At 38.3% G+C, this 21,459-nt stretch overlaps 1 protein-coding gene across 6 annotated transcripts in view; it reads left to right on the plus strand.

Annotated features, from left to right (window-relative positions):
- The first annotated feature begins 1,503 nt into the window (after positions 1–1,503).
- KIF20B (kinesin family member 20B) overlaps positions 1,504–21,459 on the plus strand; it is a 111,343-nt gene continuing 91,387 nt past the window's right edge. For 3 of the 6 annotated variants that reach the window (XM_069099192.1, XM_069099194.1, XM_069099197.1), the window contains exons 1-11: positions 1,504–1,707; positions 11,751–11,898; positions 14,749–14,835; positions 14,940–15,056; positions 16,725–16,863; positions 17,673–17,857; positions 18,630–18,666; positions 19,173–19,397; positions 19,875–19,986; positions 20,333–20,404; positions 20,504–20,650. In XM_069099192.1, the coding sequence (XP_068955293.1) occupies positions 11,752–11,898; positions 14,749–14,835; positions 14,940–15,056; positions 16,725–16,863; positions 17,673–17,857; positions 18,630–18,666; positions 19,173–19,397; positions 19,875–19,986; positions 20,333–20,404; positions 20,504–20,650 (1,268 nt within the window). In that variant the 5' untranslated portion in view covers positions 1,504–1,707; position 11,751. Of the gene's footprint in view, positions 1,712–11,750; positions 11,899–14,748; positions 14,836–14,939; positions 15,057–16,724; positions 16,864–17,672; positions 17,858–18,629; positions 18,667–19,172; positions 19,398–19,874; positions 19,987–20,332; positions 20,405–20,503; positions 20,651–21,459 lie in introns of all 6 variants that reach the window. The other 3 variants (XM_069099193.1, XM_069099196.1, XM_069099195.1) reach the window with 3 other exon arrangements.

Below are 21,459 nucleotides of genomic sequence, written 5' to 3' on the forward strand. Positions count from 1 at the left end.
ATGTTTCCTTCCAGGAGGGAATGGAGTCAATGGGGGAAACTGATTACATCAGCTGTGACCTTGGAAAGCTGTTTTTACCCCATGGTGTCTCAGTTCCCTTATAAAAATGGGATTATAGTACCTGCACTCACAGGGCTGTTTGAGGCAAGCATTTTGTGAACTTTTAAGCTTTTTGTGTAGGGTATTTCAAAAAGCTTGGTTTTGAACATGTTGAAATTGATCTGGGGGCATATCCAAGGAAGTTGTGTCTGGGGAGGGCTGAGAAATAGAAAGGCTTTATAGTCCACTGTGAAATTACCAGTAATGGCTATTAACTTGTATTTATGCAGCACAACAGCTATTGCTGTTGCTTCCCACTCCCTATGACCCCACTTGGGGTTTTCCTGACAAAGATACTGGAGTGATTTGCTATTTCCTCTCCAGCTCATTCGACATATGAGGAAACTGAGGCAAACAGGGTAAAGTGACTTGCCCAGGGTCACACAGCTAGTGTCTGAGGTCAGATTTAAATTTACCAAGATGAGATGACTCCAGGCCTGGCACTCTATGCACTGTGCCCTGGCTGCCCTGCCTGGCACACAGTAAGCGATTAATAAATGTTTATGGTATTGTACTGCAGCACTGATATAATATAGATGGTAACACAGAGACACTGGGACACAGCTGGTAGTAGTGTCATGGAGAAAAAAGGGAATTATCAGGTCAAAGATTTCGGACCTAAGGGGTTACCTTTTCTGTCATTAGAATGTAACTCTTTTCTTTTTGCTTTTTTTTTTTGGAGGGCAATTGGGGTTAAGTGACTTGTTCAAAGTCACAGGGCTAGTAAGTGTTAAGTGTCTGAGGCCGAATTTGAACTCAGGTCCTCCTGACTCCAGGGCTGGTGCTCTAGTCACTGCGCCACCTAGGTGCCCCTAAAATGTAAGACTCCTCAAGAGGCAAGGGCTATCTGGTTATTATTCGCATCCCCCAGCACTTTGTATGCCTTTAATTAATACTCTGCCTAAATACCTAATTCAATTTCACAGATGAAGGAGTTGTGGGGAAGCGAGTCGTCCAAGGTCACGGGGGCCAGAAGTGCCCTGAACTTGGCCCCCCCGACTGCTCCGGGCCAGAGGGGGCCAGGGCCGCGGTCAGAGTCCCAGACTCTCACAGACCGACACGGGCCCAGGCACTTGTGCAGTTCACCCGGGCCTCCCGGAAAGCTCCAGCCCCAGGGGAACCAGGCCTGACGGACAAGGAATCACCGGGTCCGAGAATCCGGGTTTCCCAATCTCTCCGCAGCCGGTAGTGAACAAGGGGAAGCCCAGGACGGAACCCAGCCCTGGAACCAGAACAGGGTCTCTACGCACACACGCGGATGGAATCGCCCCGCCCCCAGCGGCTCGACAGACCTTCGTGGGCGGGGCATCGCAGCCGCCCGAATGCCGCGGTCCCGGTCCCGCCCCCTCCCTCCTCCTCTCATTGATCGCCCCGCCACACATAGACAAGGTTTCTCGGCTTCACCAGGGGGCGGGTTTCCGCTCCGTGACGTCACGTCCGGGTTGTCTCTGCGCATCCCTTGATTCCCCGCGGCCCACCAGCCGCCATCATTTGAATTTGAAAACACGGATCGCCTATCTCTTCGGGTTTTGCTGATCCGCGAGAGTGAAGGCTGCGGGGAGCGAAGCAGGAGCGAAGCCTCGGCTTCCGTGGCGGAGGAAGGCCGAGGTAGGTGGGTGACTCCGCGGGGAGCCGCTGGGGGCAGCAAGGAAGGCGTTGGGTTGGATGGATGGATGAATGAATGAAGCATTTATTAAGCGCTTCCTGTGTGCCAAGCACTGTGCTGGACTGCCCGAGAGTGGCGAGAAAGGTGTTGGGTTAGGTAAATGTGCCGAGCATTTATTAAGATCTTATTGTGTGATAGACGGCCTGAGGGCGGCTCTGCTTTCCTTCGGGAGGGCTTGGCGTGGGGAGGACACCGCGGGAGGCGGGGCCGGGCTCTGCCGGCGAAGGTCCCGGGACTGGTGGGGGATCCGATGCAGGATCTGTGTTTACCTTTGCCAGCTGGGGAAGGGACGCCAGCTTCCTGACTTGGGATGTAGAGGAGACCGGGACCTTGGGCAGCCCATTTCACCTGCGAGACCTCGGTTTCCCCCTCCCTCCCTTCCTTCCTGATGCTTAGTAGCTGCATGTGTGGCCCTGTATAAGTCACTTAACCTGTCATCTCAGTTTCCTCATCTGTAAAGTGCGGATAATAATTGCACTTACCTGCCAAGGTTGTTGGGAGGATAAAATGAGATATTATTTATTAAGCATTTTGCAAACTTTCAAGTGTTACGTAAATGCTATGTCCTTCCTCTCCCCCCCCCCCCCCCTTCCTCTCTCTTTCCTTGGTTCAGTGAATAGGAACTGTTGGCGGTATATAATTCTTCTGTGAATTTAAATTTTCTGCCAGGTTTAGATACTATCGTAGTTGCCTCAAATTAACTTCAAGGATCTATGATTTTCATTTTGTGACCAATACTCCCCCTGAGCAAGCCCTCTGTGTCTTGGTAGAGGGTCTTCGAAAGCTGTTAACACATGGAGGATAGTGTAGGTCTTACCTTGTTAAATTTAACATGTACTTTTAAAAAGAAAAAAATCTGTATTGTAAACGAAGAGTTTCACATATAATCCTCCCTTTCTATTCCTTGTGTATGACAGGAATTCTTACTTAACCTTTTTGTGTTTTGTGCGATGGGCACCTCTGGCAGTTTGGTGAAAACTTATAGACTCCTCAGAATAATGTTTCAAAATGCATAAAATTTTATATATAGGATTATAAAGGAAACCAACTATACTGTAACACTTGTAAAGCTATTAAAAAAAACATTCATAGCTCCTAAGTTAAGAAGTACAGGTACAGAGAAATAAAATCATGTTTGTTGATATTTATAAAGTTAATTTTTTTTAAAGAATTGTTATGGTATCCTTGCAGACCAACCTAGTAAGAATAAACAGTCTCCCAATTTAGCTAAGCTGTTTCTCGGAAAACAGCCTGTACAGTCTCAATGTATTCTTGAAGCCTTTCCAGCTTCCTGATACCAGCTAGAGCTTGCCTTTAAGAACTAGGGAAGAGCCTTTAAGTTTTCAAGAAAAATCCCAAGTTATTAGAAACCCCTGAGAGGTTAAGAAATATTTATGAAGGTTATATTCATAATATTATGGATGAAATTAAGGAGGATCCCTCCTCAACCCTCACTTTAAGAGAAAAATCTAAATTCATCTGTGTAACCAAGTAAGTTATATATTTCATTTTCTGCAGGCACAAACACAGCTTTTTAAAAAGCAGTGATTCATTTTTCTAACTACATCTGGATATATAATTCTTTGGTTATTTTACTTACCAAAGTTAGTTCAAACAGCTCATGCCCATGGGCTTTTCTGTGTATTAACTTGGTAAGATGTATTAAATAGTGCAATGTCAAAGTAGCAGGATAAATTGGGTTTTCTGTATACTCCCTCATGTCTTACTTTTTCATAATTTATTAAAGTGTTAAATGAAACCAGTTCCAAGAAAGTCTCCTGAAATGAATTTATTATATTTAAAACTCTTTGTATACAAAAGCAGAAAATAGTGTGTATATTCAAGGTACTTGTGTTTTAATTGGACAAGAATCCATATATAGGGAAGCTGTGGCTAGGGAGGGATATCTGGATGTGGAATGGGATGATGATCTGAGTGCTAGGGAAGGCGGTTGACACACCTTTTCTAGCAGGTCCTGGCAGTTGATTTGCTGGAGGGGAGCTGATCTTAGAGTGAAGTAAAACAACTTGACTGGTTCCAGGCCTTGGGGACAGAAGTGTCTTATTTCATAGTTTAAATTGTGGAATGCACTGGCCAACATAAATAAATTTTTCAGATAAGTGAACTATTAACTATTAAGCTCGAGTATTTATTTGTACTATTTTTGATGGGAAATAAGAATATTAGTTAATGTTCTATGTGGAATGTGGAATAGATGGTGGATAAGGTTGAATGGGTAATAGATCCCAGAAGTTACCCTGAACCTTTTCCTTGAAAAAGTACCCAGTACTGCTCTTTGGATTCTTATTCCCTTCTTATGAAGGTGGGATGCAGGCTGTTCTTCTGTCCAACTAATCAATTAATAAGAAAGTATTTATTTAGTGTCTACTTTGTGCCAAGCTCTGTGTAAGCCAGAGGATACAATGACAGAGACAAAAGGATCCCTTCCCATTCAAAGATTATGTTCCATTGGAGGAGATAGCATGGAGTAGTGGTTTGAGGACTGACTTTGGAAGGAAAGACTCAGATGTCTAGAACTGGTTTCTGGACCTTCATGTCCTAGATGAGGAAACTGAGGCTCAGACAGCTGAAGTGAATTGCAGAGGTCACCTGGGGAGTAAGCCCCAGAGGCAGGATTGTTGACACTAGAGGCCCTTTCCATTGGACTGTGTTACCTCCTCCAGATCAGAGGATCCCATCTCTTCTGCTGTGTTGCTGTGAGTTGAGTAACATTATTTTCTTTTTTCTTTCTTTCTTTTGCTAAATTGGTAATTAAATGAGGGGTTGAGGCAATTTAAATTTTTTTTTAAACTCTCTGGAAAGTTACTTTCCTTACTCCCCTTTTCAGTATTATTTGAATGTCAATATTTAAAACATTATTATAGATCACAAACTGTGTCATAGGTGCATCATTATTGTATTCAGTCCACTCATGTCTCACTGGTACTAAGATTATGAATTGAATGTGAAGCAATATCTCATCATTTTCCAGAATTTGTGATGGTATATTTTTTGGGAGGAACTTTACCAGTTATAATTAGGCAAGCAGGAAGATGTTAAAAATGTGGCCAAACTTTAACCTTGCTTCCAATCCCCAAAGATTACTGTAGTTTTCAATCAGTGCCATAAATTTGCTGTATGGGGATAAGCCTCTAGTTTTGAAGTATTTCACTGCATTGAAACAGAAACTAACTGGAAATTTTTTTATGTGAAATCTTTAAAAGTTTTAGGATAATTACATTTCCTTATCAGGAAAGTGGGTTACATTTCTTTTTAATGGGATTCTGCAGTATAAGTATACCCCTCTGTTTTATTTGTCTTACGAGTTGCCCTGGTCAAGAAGTTTTTTGGGAGGGGATACTCTTGCCTGCATTTTACTTAAATTTTATTTTAAAATTCAATTTTATTTTACTTTCATCTTTGAATTCTCTCCCTCCTACCTCCCCTCCCTCTTTAACAGAAAAATTGTTACAAACACATGTACTTAAGCAAAACAGATTCAAAGCATCACACATTACCTGGACAAAAAATTACTTACTTTAATGACCAACCTTCTGATGTATGTACTCACCTTTGAATATGCTGGCCAGTGGATAAAACAGTCTGTTGCTAGGCCTGTACCAAAAGCCTCCTGAGACTGACTTATCAGAACTTGTAATAATTGACACACAACCTTAAAGAATCCTGGGTTATTCTCATGCCTTGATGAGGAGTCAGCAAACAAAGTGAGGGGTGGAGATGGGGATTAGTTTTAAACCAAAGAAACTCCAATTTTGGAGGGTGAATCATGAATGGAGAATTAAAGGGAAAGAAATAAAGATAAAAACCTGTGCTTAGGGGTCTAGGCAACATAAAGAGAATAGGGGCAGTGGAGTAGAAGTAAATGTCTTAGTGTTAGTGTTGAGCAACCTTTCTCCCTACTACCTTCTTTGTAAGGAGGGAGGTGGGGGATAAGGAGGAAAAAGTAAAGTATAAGAAAATAGAGGGAAATACACAGTTAATCATAGCTGAATAGGAATGTGATGAACTCATGTATAAAATGGAAGAGAATAGCATAATGTCTTAGAAAGCAGGATCTAACAATAAATTATGTAAAAGAAACTTAAAATAAGGGGCAGAAATAATTTCTTTTACTCCTCTAGTGAACTCAGAAAAGTAGGGTAGCAGTTTTGGTCTCAGACAAGGCAACAGCAAAAATAGACATGATTAAAATAATGATATTTATCATTTATATAGAATAGCTAACATTTACATAGTTCTTACTGTGTGCCAGGCACCATACTAAGTGCTGCTTTACAATTTTTATATCATTTGATCCTTACAACAAAAGTGCTTTCCATGTTACCTCATTTGATTTTGGGGGGGAGAGTGGGGGTGGGGAGGCAATCAGGGTTAAGTGACTTGCTGAGCATCACATAAATAGTAAGTAGTGTCAGATGTTAGAGGTCACATTTGAACTGAGGTCCTCCTGATTCCAGGACTGGTGCTCTCTCCACTGTACCACCTGACTGCCCCATCTCATTTGATCTTTACAACAACTTTGTGAAGTAAGTGGAGTTTCTTCCCATTTTACAGATGTAGAAAATGAAACTGAGAGTGCTTAAGTGACTTGACCATTGTCACATATCAGCTCTCAGGTGACTAAAGCAGGATTGGAACTGAGGTTTTCCTGATTCCAATTCCAAGTTCAATGTTCTATCCACCATAACACCTAGCTCTCAGAGTGAGATAAACAAGAAAACTGTCTTATACTTAAACACATCATGGACAAAGGATTAATAATATCAATACAAGGATAAATAATATGAATTAGTATGAACACTGAATGACCATAGCATCCAAATACTTAAAGAAAAAGTTAATTGATGCACAGGGAGAAGTAGACAGATTTAAAGAAAACAAGAAGAAAGTTAAAGAACAGAATAAAATTTTAGAAAAGTTAAATATAGATCTAAGGTTATTGCTGACTAGGAATAGGAAGGAATATACATATTTCTCAGTTGTGCATGATACCTTTACAAAAATTGATTATATATTTGAATATAAAAACCTCAGATGCATAAAAGCAGAAATATTAACATCTTTTTCTGACAAGAATGCACTAAATATTACATTCAATAAAAGGCTTTTGAAGAAAAGATCAAAACTTAATTGGAGATTTAATAATTGAATCCTAAAAAACTGAGACTGCTAGAGAACAGGGTAGCTATATGGTGCAGTAGATAAGAGCACTGGGCCTGGACTCAGACCAGAAAGACCTAATTCAGATCTGATCTCAGATGCTTATTACTAGCTATGTGACCCTGAACAATCTATTTAACCCCTTCCTGCATAAAACTGGAGCAGGAAATAGCAAACTATTCCAGTATCCTTCCTGGTCAGTGGTTTTCTCAATGAGATATTTCACATTGCCTTCTATTTTTTCGTTTGTTTGGATCTGTTTAATAGTATCTTGAGTTCTCATAAATTCACTAGCTTCCATTTGCTCCAACCTAATTCTGAAGAAATGATTCTCCCCATTGAGCTTTTGAGATTCTTTTTCCATTTGGCAAATTCAGCTTTTTAAGGCATTCTTCTCCTCATTGCCTTTATGAGCCTCTTTTGCCATCTGAGTCTATTTTTTAAGGTGTTATTTTCTTTAGTCACGTTGTTGACTCTCATTTCATAATTTTCTTGCATCATTCTCATTTCTCCTTCCAATTTTTCTTCCACTTCTCATTCAATTTTCAAAATCCTTTTTAAGCTCCTCTATGGCCTGTAACCAGTTAAAATTTTCTTGGAAGCTTTTGGTACAGAAGTTCTGACTTCACTGTCTTCCTCCTCTTGCATGCTTTGATCCTTTTTGTCCCCAAAATAATAGTGTAAAGTTGGTTTGCTCTGTTTGCTTTGCTTCCTTTGCTTGCTCATGTTGCCACTCAATTATTTGACTTTTGAGCTTTTTTGCCACAGCAGAACTCTGCTTCCAGAGAGGAGAGCTTTGTCCCAAATCGCTGGGGTTTTCACAGTTGCCAGAGCTATTAGTTGGCTGCCCTCTCTGAGGCTTCCACATGCTCTGGCACCTCATCACACACCTTAGGACCTCCACCCTAGACCACAATCCAGATCCAAGCAGGTTAAAGCAAGAGCGATTATCCCTCAGACTGGTTGTTTGGTCCCCCTACAATCTGCAGACCAGGAGCTCGGGGGCAGCCACCCGGCCATGGCTGCACGGCCCCAGTACCTCAGCAGCTTCTCACCAGATCGCATTACATAACTACTGGATCCCAAAGTCCATGCTGCACTGACCTCTCATTTTGTCCTTGGCATCTATGGGTTGATAATTCTGGAAATCACCACAGCTGCTGGTGATCTGAAGGCCCTCCAGCTGGTGGCTGGTTGTGGCTGCCCTGAGGCTAAAACCTATGGCTCAAGCAGGTCTGGGGTCAGCTCCCAGAATGCTGAGCTAGCTGCTCTCTGCCAACCTGCTGGGCTGTCCTCAGGGGGAGGTTAGTTTCTTTGTGTCATTTTGTGGGTTCTGTAGCTCCAAAGTTTGTTCAGAGTCACCTTTAAAAAAAATTTTTTTTTTAAAGCAGTTGGGGTTAAGTAACTTGCTCAGGGTTACACAGCCAGTTATTTTGTGTGTGTGCCAAGTATCTGAGGCCGGAACCGATCCCGGGTCTCCCGATGCTGGGGCCGGCGCTCTTACTCACTGTGCCACCTGGCCACCCCCAGAGTCATCTTTTACATGAATTGGAGGGAGTGGGAGCTGGAGCCACGCGTAAGTCCTGTTTCTACTCTGCCATCTTGACTCCCGCACACCTCCAGTATCTGTCCTAAGACAGCCCCATGCACAGATGGTCCAGTGTACAGATGGACCATACAGATGGTCAGTAATTAATTCCAGTATTGTATAATGCTTATAAAGTTATAAAGAGTCAGATAAGGCTTAAGACTGAACAACAACAAAGAAGTGAGTCAAAGAACAAATCATAGAAATAGATAATTTCATCAGAGAAAATGACAGCAGTGAGATGATGTGTGTGCCAAAACTCTTGGGATTCCCCAAAGCAGCACCTAATATTAAAATACATATTGCCCAATCACCTTCATCAATAAAAGAGAGTAAACATTGTTCAATTGGGTTTGTAGCTAAAAAAAAAAAAACTAGAAAAGTAACACATCAAAAAAGCCCAAATAAAAAGAGATATTGTAGAATTTAGAGAAGGGATGAACACACACACACATACATACACACACATAAAATAACGATAACTGATAAAGTTAACTATTCCGATTATCAGAAATTATTTTGCCCAATTAGATGCCCTAAATAGGTAATTAGATGAAATTTATGGATACTTAAAAATATAAAATAGCTAGAATTCACAAAAATAAATTGAATAAGCCATAGGTGAACTGATGAAAAAAGTCACAGGAGCTTTATATGGTTTTACAAATGAATTTTATTGAACATTGCAAAAACAGTTAATTCCAGTATTATGTAATGTTTATAAACTTAATAAAAGAAGGGATCTTACCAAATGTCTGTGATTTCACATACGGTTTTGGTACCTACACTGGAGAGAAATAAAACTAAGGTAGATATCCCTAATGAATATTGATGAAAAAAAAATATGAGCTCAAAGTTATATATCAACTTTAAAAGTTACATACATGACCTGGTTAGATATATACCAAGAATACACAGTTGATTCAATATAAGGAAAACTGCTAACATAATAGAACATATTAATATCTAACAAATATCACATGATTATATCAATATATACTGAAAGAACTTGACAAAATATGACACCCCATTCCTATTAAAAAGCAAAGGAATAAATGGACCTTAATGTAAACAGCATATCAAGGGCCACCAACATAGGTAATGACAAAATGCTAGAGACCTTTCCTATCAGAATGTAGGGTAGAACAAAGGTGTCCTTTACCACCACTCTGATTTGAGGAAGTGCTAGTAATGTAAAGCAAGAAGTGAAGAAAAAGAAATGGAGGGAACATGCACAGGCAAAGAGGAATAAAACTGTTGCTTTTTGTAAATGATATGATAGTTTATTTTGAGAGCCTCAGTCTTCTCAAATATTAATTGTAATAATTTTAGTAATTTCAACAAAATACCAGGTTATAAAATAAACCCACATAAATCCTCAGCTTTTTGGTATACTCGTAAAAAATTGCTGGAAGAGATAGAAAAAGAAGTTCCATTCGAAATAATTATAGAATATATCAGACATCTGGGAATCTGCCTGCAAAGTCACACACAGGAGCTATGTGAAATGCAGCAGAAATTTACAGAAATGCAGACCTAAATAATTGGAGAAATGTTAATTGCTTATGATTAGGCCTGTGCCAGTATAAAAAATTAATTAATGTGAATTAATTTACATCTTCAGTGCCATGCCATTTGAACTACCAAAAGATTATAGAGCTAGAAAAAATTTCTGAATTCAGCTGGAGGAACAAATAAATGGTCATGAATCTCAAACGAAATAATAAAAAAGTTGGGGCAGGGGAAGGGTCTGGCAGTACCCAGTCTCAAGTTATACAGTGGTGCGGTAGTTACTGGGTAAAAACTAGAAAAGTATAAGTTGAATAGGTATACACCACTGACAAACAAACAGACATAGTATTCAAATAGATTTAGAGATCCCAAATCCGTGGGGTAAATGCTCCCTATTCAACAGAACTTGCCGTGAAAACTGGAAATCAGCCTGGCAGAAATTAGGGCTTGCCCAGTGTCTCATTATATACCTCAGCTCTCGTGCTAGCTTCTGTGCCAGTCTTTTTTTCTGATACCCTCACGCCTACTTGTTATTTCTCTCTCCCTCATGACATTATTTTGTATTTGCGTATATGCATACCCAGTAGACTGTAATCTCCTTGAGGGCAGGAGCTGTTTAATTTTTCTTTGTCTCTCGTATTCAGCAGCATATTTGCAGATGCAGTGATTAATAAATGCTTATTTGAATTATGTTGGTGCCATCAGGTCAAACCAGAAGGTTGTAGCTGTCACTGACTTCCTTTCCTTTCATAGGATCTTTCACATCCTATCACTTGCTCAGTCCTGCTGACATGCACACTGCTTCTATATTAGCTTTGACCCTTATCTCCTTACTCTTGGTCTATTGTAATACAACTCCTGATGATCTTTCTGCCTTCGGTTTCTTCCTTTTTCAGTTCATCTTCACATAGATGCCAAAATCATTTTCCTCAATTATGGGTCTGGTCATGTCATTCACATGCTTAAAAACCATTAATCCTTTTGCTCACAGGATAAAAATGCAAACCCAGTCTGGCACTGAAGACCTTTTATAACCTGGTTTTTCATTATTACTCTTCATCAAGGCTCCATTCCAGCCAAAGTGAAGTAATACTAAGTGTTTTCATGAACTTAAAACATGTTGCTATCTTCTGCTTTGTTCTTTTGTGGGTCCTTTCTCTGCCCACCCTTCGAATGTCACTTTGGATTTCTTTTCATAAACCTTCCTGTAGAGCTCAGCTTAGGTGTTGTATCCTCTATGAAGACTGAAGCCTGCCTTAAATATACTTTGCATTTTCTCTGCTCCCACCAGCTATTCTCTCTTTCCTGAAGTTTTCCTAGAGCACTTTTCTGGATGTTATCTAAGGATAGAGAATCAGTTATCTTTTTTTGTGCCTAGTTGTCTATCATGGTACCTTACATATAGTAGGTGCTGTCAAAATCCTGTATTGATTTTTCTTTTTCTTTTTTTTCTTTTTGGGGAGGGGAAGGCAGGGCAATTGGGGTTAAGTGACTTGCCCAAAGTCACATGGCTAATAAATTTTAAGTGTCTGAGGCCATATTTGAACTCAGGTCATCTATTCATTGTGCCATCTAGCCACTGCCTTTTTTCTTTTTTTGATGGGGAATGAATAGGGAGAAGTATATGGGAGAATATACTTTTCAAGTGTGGGTTAGGTTATCAAAAAAATCTTTGTTCTAATGTAGTTGGGTTTATTCTTGCAGGATGGAATCTGTTTCAGATGAAGCATTGGTACAGAGGCCATCCTATCTTGTTAGTGCTGAACCAGTTGAAAGGCCTGTAGGAATAAATGTGGATGATATTAAGCTTGACCTGTCCCATGAATTTTCTTTGGTTGCTTCTAGCTCTGAGGTAAGTCTGATAGAAATATCAGATGTTAATTAATATTCTGATTCAGTTGGAAAGCTTTATTTATGAATACGCAAGCCACTTGTTGGTGCAAGATAGCTTTGCTATAACTAGAAAGCTGGTTACAAAACAATTCTTTTTATATTTATACATAGATGATATTAAGGAGTTCTTTCTAAGTTTGTTACTCAAATATTGTTTTGAACTTCCTTGGAGGAGTTTGAAGAGAGACTTAAAGATTAAAGCTATATAGTATTTGAAAAAGCTCTTTTGGTTATATAAAGAGATTAATTTCCACTTCTTGGGCTATCTATGATGTTTGACAGGATTTCCAATGGTTTTTGTTAAAAAAAAAAAAACCTTTATTTTGCTGGGGAGATTTTATAACTGACAGTACAGTCCCTTACTGGGGAGGTCACGCTAATACCTCCTTAGCTTTCCATTCCTGTTTCAGATTCCAGTTGAATGAAGAGGAGGGAAGCCTATGGCATCAGTTAGGAATTATGTAGTTGATCCTGAGTTGGTGATTTTGGATTCCTCATTTTATATCTTTCATCATCTTAAGGGGTGCGGGATCATTAGACAGTGGACTAATGATACCATTTCTATAAGGTATAGATGCGGGGCTGATTTCTCTCTGTTGAGAGAGTAATAGAGGTAGGATACAAGAGCCTTTGGAGTTGTAAAATCAAAAAACTTGAGACTTGTTGGCAAAACATTCTTTTAAACTTCTCAGAAATAAAAGTGACAAAACACATGAAACTACATACTCTCTGTCCATTATAGTGACCTCCAGACTTGGATATATATACCTTCCCTTACCTGGACTCAGTAAATATTTGAATATCATAACTCTAGTTTGGGAAGGTTCCCCTTATTTTTTATGGTGGGACACAGGATTTCTTGAAGCCCAGTACTAAATATCTTCTAATCTCTATGTTTGGGTTTTCAGCCTACTTATTAATAGATTGTTGCCAAGTTAGGAACAGATAAGGAGCAAGGAATGAGAACAGTTCAAAACCAGCAGAGCCTAGACAAATAGGCAAACCATATCTAACACTTTATTTCTTGTCTTGTATAGCCCAGAGCCTTATTCTCTAAATTTTGCTAACTCTACATAAAATTTAAGGTTATTTAGTTTTTAAGAAAGCTTAATTATGCAATTATACCAATATTGTGTATTGGAATTTGTGATTTTATCAGTGTGGATACTCCCTCCTGCAAGGCAGATCATAGTATCCACTGTGGATTAATAGAGTGTTTTAAAAGAGTTGCTCTGTGTATATAACCTATATCTGATTGCTTAGCATCTCAAGGAGGGGGGAGGGGAGGGACAGAAAGAGGAATAGAATTTGGAACTCAAAATTTTAGAAAAAAATAAATGTTAACAAATTGTTTTAACATGTAATTTTTGAAAAAAATAAAATATATTTTTTTGAAAAAAGGAGTTGCTGTGTCCCCAAATACATCATGTTGTGGCCACCTGGGTGATATACACCTCTCTAAACTTAGCTAGGCAGGTCTATTGCTGACAAATTCATTGCTGTTGCAATCCTGAATCCTTTCTTTTTGGTAGGATCTTGCATTTCCCTGGCATAGCCTAGAGAGTCCCAGAGGGTCCCAGGGTCACGTCTATGCTGTAGTGAGGCACAGGTGTAAGATTTTCATGGAGGGAAGAGGTGAGATAAAAATTATCCAGTGGGTCCATTCATTAGGTTCTACTGTCAATCATCAAATGAAGATGCAGACATAAATATGTACAGATTTTTTTTTATGCTCAGAACACAGGCTCCTCTATATGAAAAATCAGAGTGCCTGATGTATCAGCTTCCACAATCTTATTTAAAATGTGACTGCATAAGCAGCATAAAAAAAATGGAATTTTACAGACAGCAGAAGGGGAAGATAAGGGCATATATGTCTGGAAATAAGTGACAGAAGGGAGAAGATAAGAATACCTGTCAGTTGGTCAAAATAGAAACTGACTTTTTTCCCAGCCTTGATTTTGTAAGTATGAACTTTGAACTTCCAGGAACAATGTCTGGAAACTTAAAAGAGAGACTAGGGCAATGTCCTTTTATCATAATGTTAACAAGAAGCCTGAGCCAGAAATTCACTTGCCTCAGGTTTAGATTTATTCTTTTGTACCATCAGCCATCAAAATGCTATTCTCTTTGATGTCTCTCTGTAAGTTTCTCTTGTGGCCTCAGGATACACTAAATGATCCAAGAAATTTTTTGCAAAGCCCTTAAATGTAACATCAACAAGGATTTATCACACACCTGTTATGCCAGTGAGGTGACAACAGATAGATGGTTTCTGACTATGGAACCATGAACCGAGATGTGTTAGAAGAACCAAAGAAAGACTTGTTGTATATCGAGTGGCGCACCGTGAGACGTGCCCAAGAGCTGCACAGGATGAAGAGGTGAGGTAGAGTTGTTATTATGTGTAGCAGTGGGAGAAGCACTTTCCCCAAGGAGATGTGCTGACGTCATCGTGGCCTGCTATATTAAAAAAATCTCACAGTTTTATTAATTTACTAATTTAAGTGGTAACGTTTCTGCTCAAGGCCTCCAATCATTTGCTCTTCTGAGCTCATCACAGACAGTATTGCCTAAGGAACAACCTAGCCAAGTTTAGAGATGATCATCAGATTGGCTCTAGGGTTCTGAATGTTTTGACTGCACAATTCATGAAGACTTTACCAAGTTACACCAGCAGACATTGTGATCAGCTTGAGTAGAGGGATCACCCACCTACTAAAATCATACACCTTCAAACACTGAAGGTAAGGGTAATGTAATTATTTTCTAAAATTCCTTATTTAATCTACTTTGTTTCCCTTTTAAGGAAAATTCATTACAGTCCAAGGACCATCTACAAGTCTGCCTCAGAATAAGACCTTTTACACCATCAGAAAAAGAAAATGACTCTCAGGTTTGTGGGTGGTGGTTTTATTGGCTAAATGTTTTTGGTACTTTTAGACTTCAGTAGAAGGGCAAAAAATACCATTAAGTTGTTTGGTTTTTTTGCTCTGTTAGGGCTGTGTATATGTTCAAGATTCAAATACTATCCTACTAAAAGATCCCCAAAGTCTAGCTGGTCGGTTGAGTGAAAAATGCTGTGGACATATGGCACAGAAATTCAGTTTTTCTAAGGTAAGTACAGTTGTAGTAAAGAAAAATAATTCTCATAGGATATGTAGTGAGATGATGAGCTTTCTCTGAATAATAATAGACAGAGCTTTGCTGAAAGTAATGCCTAATTAGAAATAGACTGAATACATTTATCCCTGCTGAATTTCATTTAGATTCAACTCGATGCTCTACCCTTGGATCATGACTCTCACCCATTGTTAGGTGTCATTACCAGTTTTGTTTCTATAGAAGTGAGGAACGTGCTATCCATTTCTTTATCCAAGTCATTGCTAATAATGTTAAGTACCACTTAAGATTATTAAGATCAAGTACCCCAGATCTCTTTTTTATGGAAGACCTCTCTTTAAATTTATACCAAACCAGTAATGATAGTTACTAGTTCTTTGAGTAAAAACATTTAACCAACTCTGACTCCATCTAATTTTATTCATGTTCATCATTTTTTATGGCACTATAGTATTATCTACAATTTGTTTAGCCATCTCCCAGTCGATGGCCATCTATTTCATTTTTGGTTCTTTGCTACTAGCGAAAGTGCTGCTATAAATATTTGGGGGTACCTGGCTCTTTTCTTTTTATCTTTGACTTTCTTGTAGTTTATGACTAACAAAGGGTACGGATATTTTAGTCACTTTCTTAGAATAATTCCAAATCGCTTTTCAGAATAGTTGGACCACTTCAGAGCTCTGCCTGTGGGGTGTTAGTTTGCCTGAGTCTTCACAACCCCTCTGGCAAAAGCAAGAATAGTCAATTTACCAAGTGTGAGGGGGTTTTCATCTTTCTTATTGTTAGTGATCTGGGTCAATTTTTCATGTGGTTGTTGATGATTTGCAGTTTTTCTTTGAGAATTGTTCGTTCAGATCCTTTGACCACTTATATACCTGATAGTGGCTTTTAGTTTTACTCATATTTGTTTGTTCCCAGGACTAGAATCCAGGCTTTATGATTTAAGTCTTTTTCTACAATATACCTTAACACTTGAAAGATATATTACTTATCTGGTATGAGTACTCTCCTAATACAGAGTGGAACCCCTCTGTAAATTTGAATGTTATCTTTGAGAAGTGTTATGGCAAAGTAATTCATTACTCTGCAGCCACTGTGGTAAAAAGCCTTTCTGAACATAGGGTGATGTTTGGAAAGCAAACTTGGGGCCTATACTTGATCCCTTTCTAGCTTGATGTGACCTGGCAGAACTTATGCTCTGCTAGAATAGCCTTTGAGAACCTAGGGTTTCCCCCATGCCATGGTGAGGCATCAGATTAGGACTTTGGTTGGAGTCAGTCTTTCTGTAATATCATAACAAAACGGTTATGCAGAGCAAAGTGTTATAAATGTCACAAAAGGGGGACAAACTGGGCCAAAGAAGTTCAGGAGTGGGAGCAGTGATACTTGGTGGATATCAGAGAAAACTTCATTCAGATGGCATTTGAGATAGATAAGATTTCAGCAATTGGGAGGTGGGCAGAGAATAAGAGGAAAGGAAAACCATTTCAAGAAGAAGAAATGTTTGAACAAAGATTTAGCTCTGGGAAAAGTGGTTTTAAAAAAATACTTGGACACCATCTTTCATTTGTAAAGTAACAGAATTGAGGATATATTCTGTGACTGTCAAGTTAGTGATTTCTAACTGATGTATACAAAATTATTTTGGAAATGATCATTTAGGTATTTGGTCCTGAAACTACACAGAAGGAGTTCTTTGAAGGGAGTATTATGCAGCTGGTGAAAGACTTCTTGAAAGGAGAAAATCGTCTGATTTTTACTTATGGTGTAACCAACTCTGGCAAAACATATACATTCCAAGGTAAAGATGAAACATTTAAAATTTTTTCCTCAAATGGTAAAAGTACCAATATATTCCTTAAGTTTTATAGCATACTCATTAGGTATGTGTCAAGTAATAGAAATTTTTCTCATTTTTAATGAAAGTGAAGAATTGAGTACCTAGCACATAAAAATTATTTTATACTGAGAACTAACATTCACATAGCATTTTTCTTACTATTTATTTTCCTTAATTTTGATAACACTATGAGATTAGGTAACTCCATTTTACAGATGAGGAAATTGATGCTTAGAGGGGTTGCTAAATGGCCTTTCCATGGTCTCAGTTACTAAGGATCAGCTTTGACTATAGGAACCTCCTGAGTCTATGTTCAAGGTTGTTTATACTAATCATTCTCTTATCTTTTAATTGAGATCAATATCTTTAGCTACAAAAGAACCACCTGATAAAAATTCACAAAAAATTACATACAAGTAGAGATTAGTTAAAAAAAAAAAGAATCAGATCAGGGAAAATTTGAACTTCACGCTATTTTAATCTTTGTGAATATGTATCTTAGTATTTGGGTGTAACGGGTCTTGAACTGGAACAGTAGTAAATTTGGTGTCTGGGACTTTGAGTAGTTGTAATGTTTGAGAGTCTGGTGTCTCCTTGCTACTTCTAACCCATTTTTATTCTTATAGATGTCTGCCTGTCTGCCTCTCTGCCTGAATGCCTTCCTTGTATTAAAGAGTCCTTAAGATACTGGAAAAGGCTTCTGACATCCCTTCCTCCCACTTGTTGCCAATAATACCTTGAAATAATTTTTCATCAAATTATGTTCTTAGGTACAGAAGAAAATACTGGTATTTTGCCTAGGACAATGAACATGCTGTTTCATACTGTTCAAGATAAACTGTATCAAAAGATGGACCTAAAGCCACATAGATGTAGAGATTACTTACGATTATCCTCTGATCAAGTGAAAGAAGAAGTTGCTATTAAAAATGCCTTGCTTCATCAAATTAAAGAGGTGCGACATAATTTAAATATGTAAAATGTATATACAGTGTGACCTCTAGAAAATGTTCAAATATCTTGGTTTTGATTCTATTCCTTTTGCTTGTTAAAATAGGGAATGGTATAGCCAAGTGTATGAAGCAAAGAATAAGAACATACTAAATTGTACACCCTCTCAGACCCCAAGATGTTTTAAGGGGTTTCAAATCCATTTCCAAAATTTGTGTGTGTGGGGGGAGGTTTCTTTTGAAGGTGGCAGTCAAGTTCACCGATCTTTTAGGGTTTATCAATGAGATGAGAAAGGGGTGTTACTCAGACTAATATGCAATTCAAGGAAGAATTGAGTCTTTTACAAATTTTCAGAGAATTAATTTTGATGAAAACTCTATTCCTTGCCTTCCTTGTAGGTTTTCAGGGTCTTTTCCTGTTTCCCCATGAGATTCTGCGATGGGACACAAAGCTTGTAAAGCCTTTTATTCCTATAATCCCTATTTAGGAGGCATTTTGCCTACCTACTGCTCTTTTTTTGTGAGTGAAGTGAAGTAAGAGTGTCTGTTCACTTCTTCCCTGAGTCCTTTCTATCTAGGGAACTTTTATCATTAATGTTGCTAGGAAAAAAAGGTTACTACAAGCTATTTTTCTAGGAAATTCTGTTCAGCATGGGAAAGAGGCTGTCAAAGAATGACTAACTAGGTTGGTTATTTTGTTTACTGGCTGTTGGAAAAACTCCCCACGTGATGTTTTTCCCTCCTTATCTAAATCTTAATGTTTGCTTTTATTTTTAGGTTGCTATTCAAAATGGCAGTTGTGACACCTTATATGGTAAAGTATCCTTTCTTACCTCCCTTTTTTTTTCAACATGTTGATCCCATTGATATATGCATATTTTTATAGGCCTTCGAAAGCACAGGTCTAAATCTAATCCATGTTAATGACATAGTAACTTGTATTTGGTAACCAGAATTCATCTGTTTTGAAATGTCCAAGTCCATAGAAAATTTATCTCCAGATAGATTATATCCAGATAGGATTTTATTCTCCGTGCATCTTAGTATTATTGGAGATAACTTTGTCCAATGGTTGCAAAGCATTGGTGCTTAATAATTATTTGTCAGTTTGAATTAATGATGAACTTGGAGTCAGGGCTAGTGAAAATGCAGCTTTCATTGTCCAATGATATTTTAGAAGGGATGTTTTATTGTTCGTTAGTATTTATATAGTGGAAGAGAAATAGAAAGAAGAGGTGAAAAAAACTTCTTTAAATAACCCATTGGACTTTTTTTGGCACAGTGCTTATTTAGATAATTTTATTTTCTTTTTTTGGACAGGAAGTTGCAACTCCGTGAACATCTCAGATTTTGAGGACTCCAAAGATTTTGAACAGCCCAGTTTGAATGTAGAAAATACAGTGAAATTTTCAGTCTGGGTTTCTTTTTTTGAGATTTACAATGAATTTATTTATGATTTATTTGTTCCTATTTCAAGTGACAAGTTTCAAAAGAGAAAGATGCTGCGTCTTTCTCAAGATATCAAAGGGTGCTCATTTATAAAAGGTAAATAAATAATAAATGTGGAAGGTCCCTACTACCCAAGTCTTTGGATATTAAACAACATAAGATGAAATTATACTCATTTATTCTCTTTGTTTGAGGGGGTAGGTGAGGCAATGGGGGGGGGGGTAAGTGATTTGCCCAAGGTCACACAACTACTAAGTGTCAGATATCTGAGGCTGGATTTGAACTCAGGTCCTCTTGACTCCAAGGTCAGTGCTCTATTCACTATGCCACTTAGCTGCCCCTCATTTATTCTTTATTAAACTCTTGTCACAGAAATTGGTGTATCCTTTATTGTACCTTGATAAGGGAGGAGCCCAAGTCAGGGTTATGAAGGGTCCTTCCTCCATAGTAGTCATTTAGGTATTGTAAAATTCTGCATGACCTTGCCTAGACTGACTGGTTAAAAATCATAAACTTTATCATGGCTCATTTTATTTTTGAAACATTGACCCACATCTGCTTCTGTTCTTTTAGACCTACAATGGATTCAGGTTTCTGATTCCAAGGAGGCATACAAACTTCTCAAACTAGGACTGAAGCACCAGAGCTTTGCTTCTACAAAACTGAACAGTGCATCTAGCAGAAGGCAAGTGAGGGGAAAAGACTGGAACTATATAACCTACTTAGGGTAATCAAACAATCAGTTTAAAACAAAACTCTCCCTTCCTTTTTGAGGACCAAGTAGACTGCTTTTTGATGCTACGTTTTCAGCAGTAATGGTAGCTAGTCCTCATCCATGGATTGGAACGAGGAGAGAGATTGGAGCTGAAGGTAGAAGAGGTTTGAGTCTTCTGCATAGAGATGCTAGCTGAAATATTGATGGCTTTAAAACCATGTTTTAAATCAAAGTATTTTGCAACCAGATGTGAGATTTTAGGGTAAAATCTGTCACTAAAAATGTAACGACGATCATTGTTTAATCTTTGTTATAGCCACAGCATATTCACTATTAGAATATTGCAGATAGAGGATTCTGAAGCACCCCATGTAACAGGAGTCAGTGAGTAAGTAAGCATTCTCTTTAGTTTAACTACTTTAAAAGTACATTCCAAGGCTGCTCTCTCAACTAATTCCCCTCTTCTTCCTCCCTCTATCTTGCCCAGACTATCATTGTGTGATCTGGCTGGTTCAGAACGAAGTATGAAGACCCAGAATGAAGGTGAAAGATTAAGAGAGACTGGAAACATTAACACTTCTTTGTTGACTCTGGGAAAATGTATTAATGCTCTAAGGAACAGCCAGAAGTCAAAGTAAGTGTCACTAAAAATAGACATGACACTTAGACATAACTTTGTTGTGCTAAATACAAGATTCTCAGGGGACAATTTAAAGGTAAGTATGCACAACAATTAAGTACAAAGCTTGAAGGGATTGTGATCTCAGACACTAGAGAGGGTATGTCCCACATTGGTGAAATTCTAAGCAGTCTAATAAGTGTGAAGTACTAAGACTTTGTCCATATAATTCTCAGAAGGGTTTTACATATACTCTGCCCCCTGCCCCCATCCTTCAGTTTTATTAGTTTTTTTTCTAAAATAAATTTTTATTGATATCTTTTTAAAAATAGGTTTTTATTAATATTATCTGTTTCTTTTATCATAGTTATACCAAATATCCCTCTCCCCACCCAACCCACTCCCCCAATCAACCTATATGACAAATAGTTTTTTTTGTTTTTTTGGAGAGTCAACCAAATGAATTCAACTAGTTGATATATTGAAAAAGTCTGAGAACATGTAATGTGTAGCACCTGTGGACTTCTCGCCTCCACAGAGGGGTAGATTGGGCATGTCTTCATATCTATTCCAGTCTTACTTGATTTCTTTAATTCTGTTATAAATTCTTTGGTGTATAGTTGTTCTTTTCACTTACTATTGATATCTTTTGTTTCTACACCACTCAGATTTCCTGCTATCCCTTCCCTCCCTACTCCCAGAAAGCCATTTCATATAGCAAAAGATATTCTTAGAGGAAAAAAAGTGGAAGAAGAGAAAAAAATAGCAAAACTGGTCAATACATTGAAAATCTGATATTCTACTTCTTTGTATCCCCTTGTCCC

Source organism: Petaurus breviceps, unplaced genomic scaffold, assembly GCF_028583685.1.
Source record: "Petaurus breviceps papuanus isolate PSGF00001 unplaced genomic scaffold, PetGlider_PUasm1.0 37, whole genome shotgun sequence".
Lineage (NCBI taxonomy): Eukaryota > Metazoa > Chordata > Mammalia > Diprotodontia > Petauridae > Petaurus > Petaurus breviceps.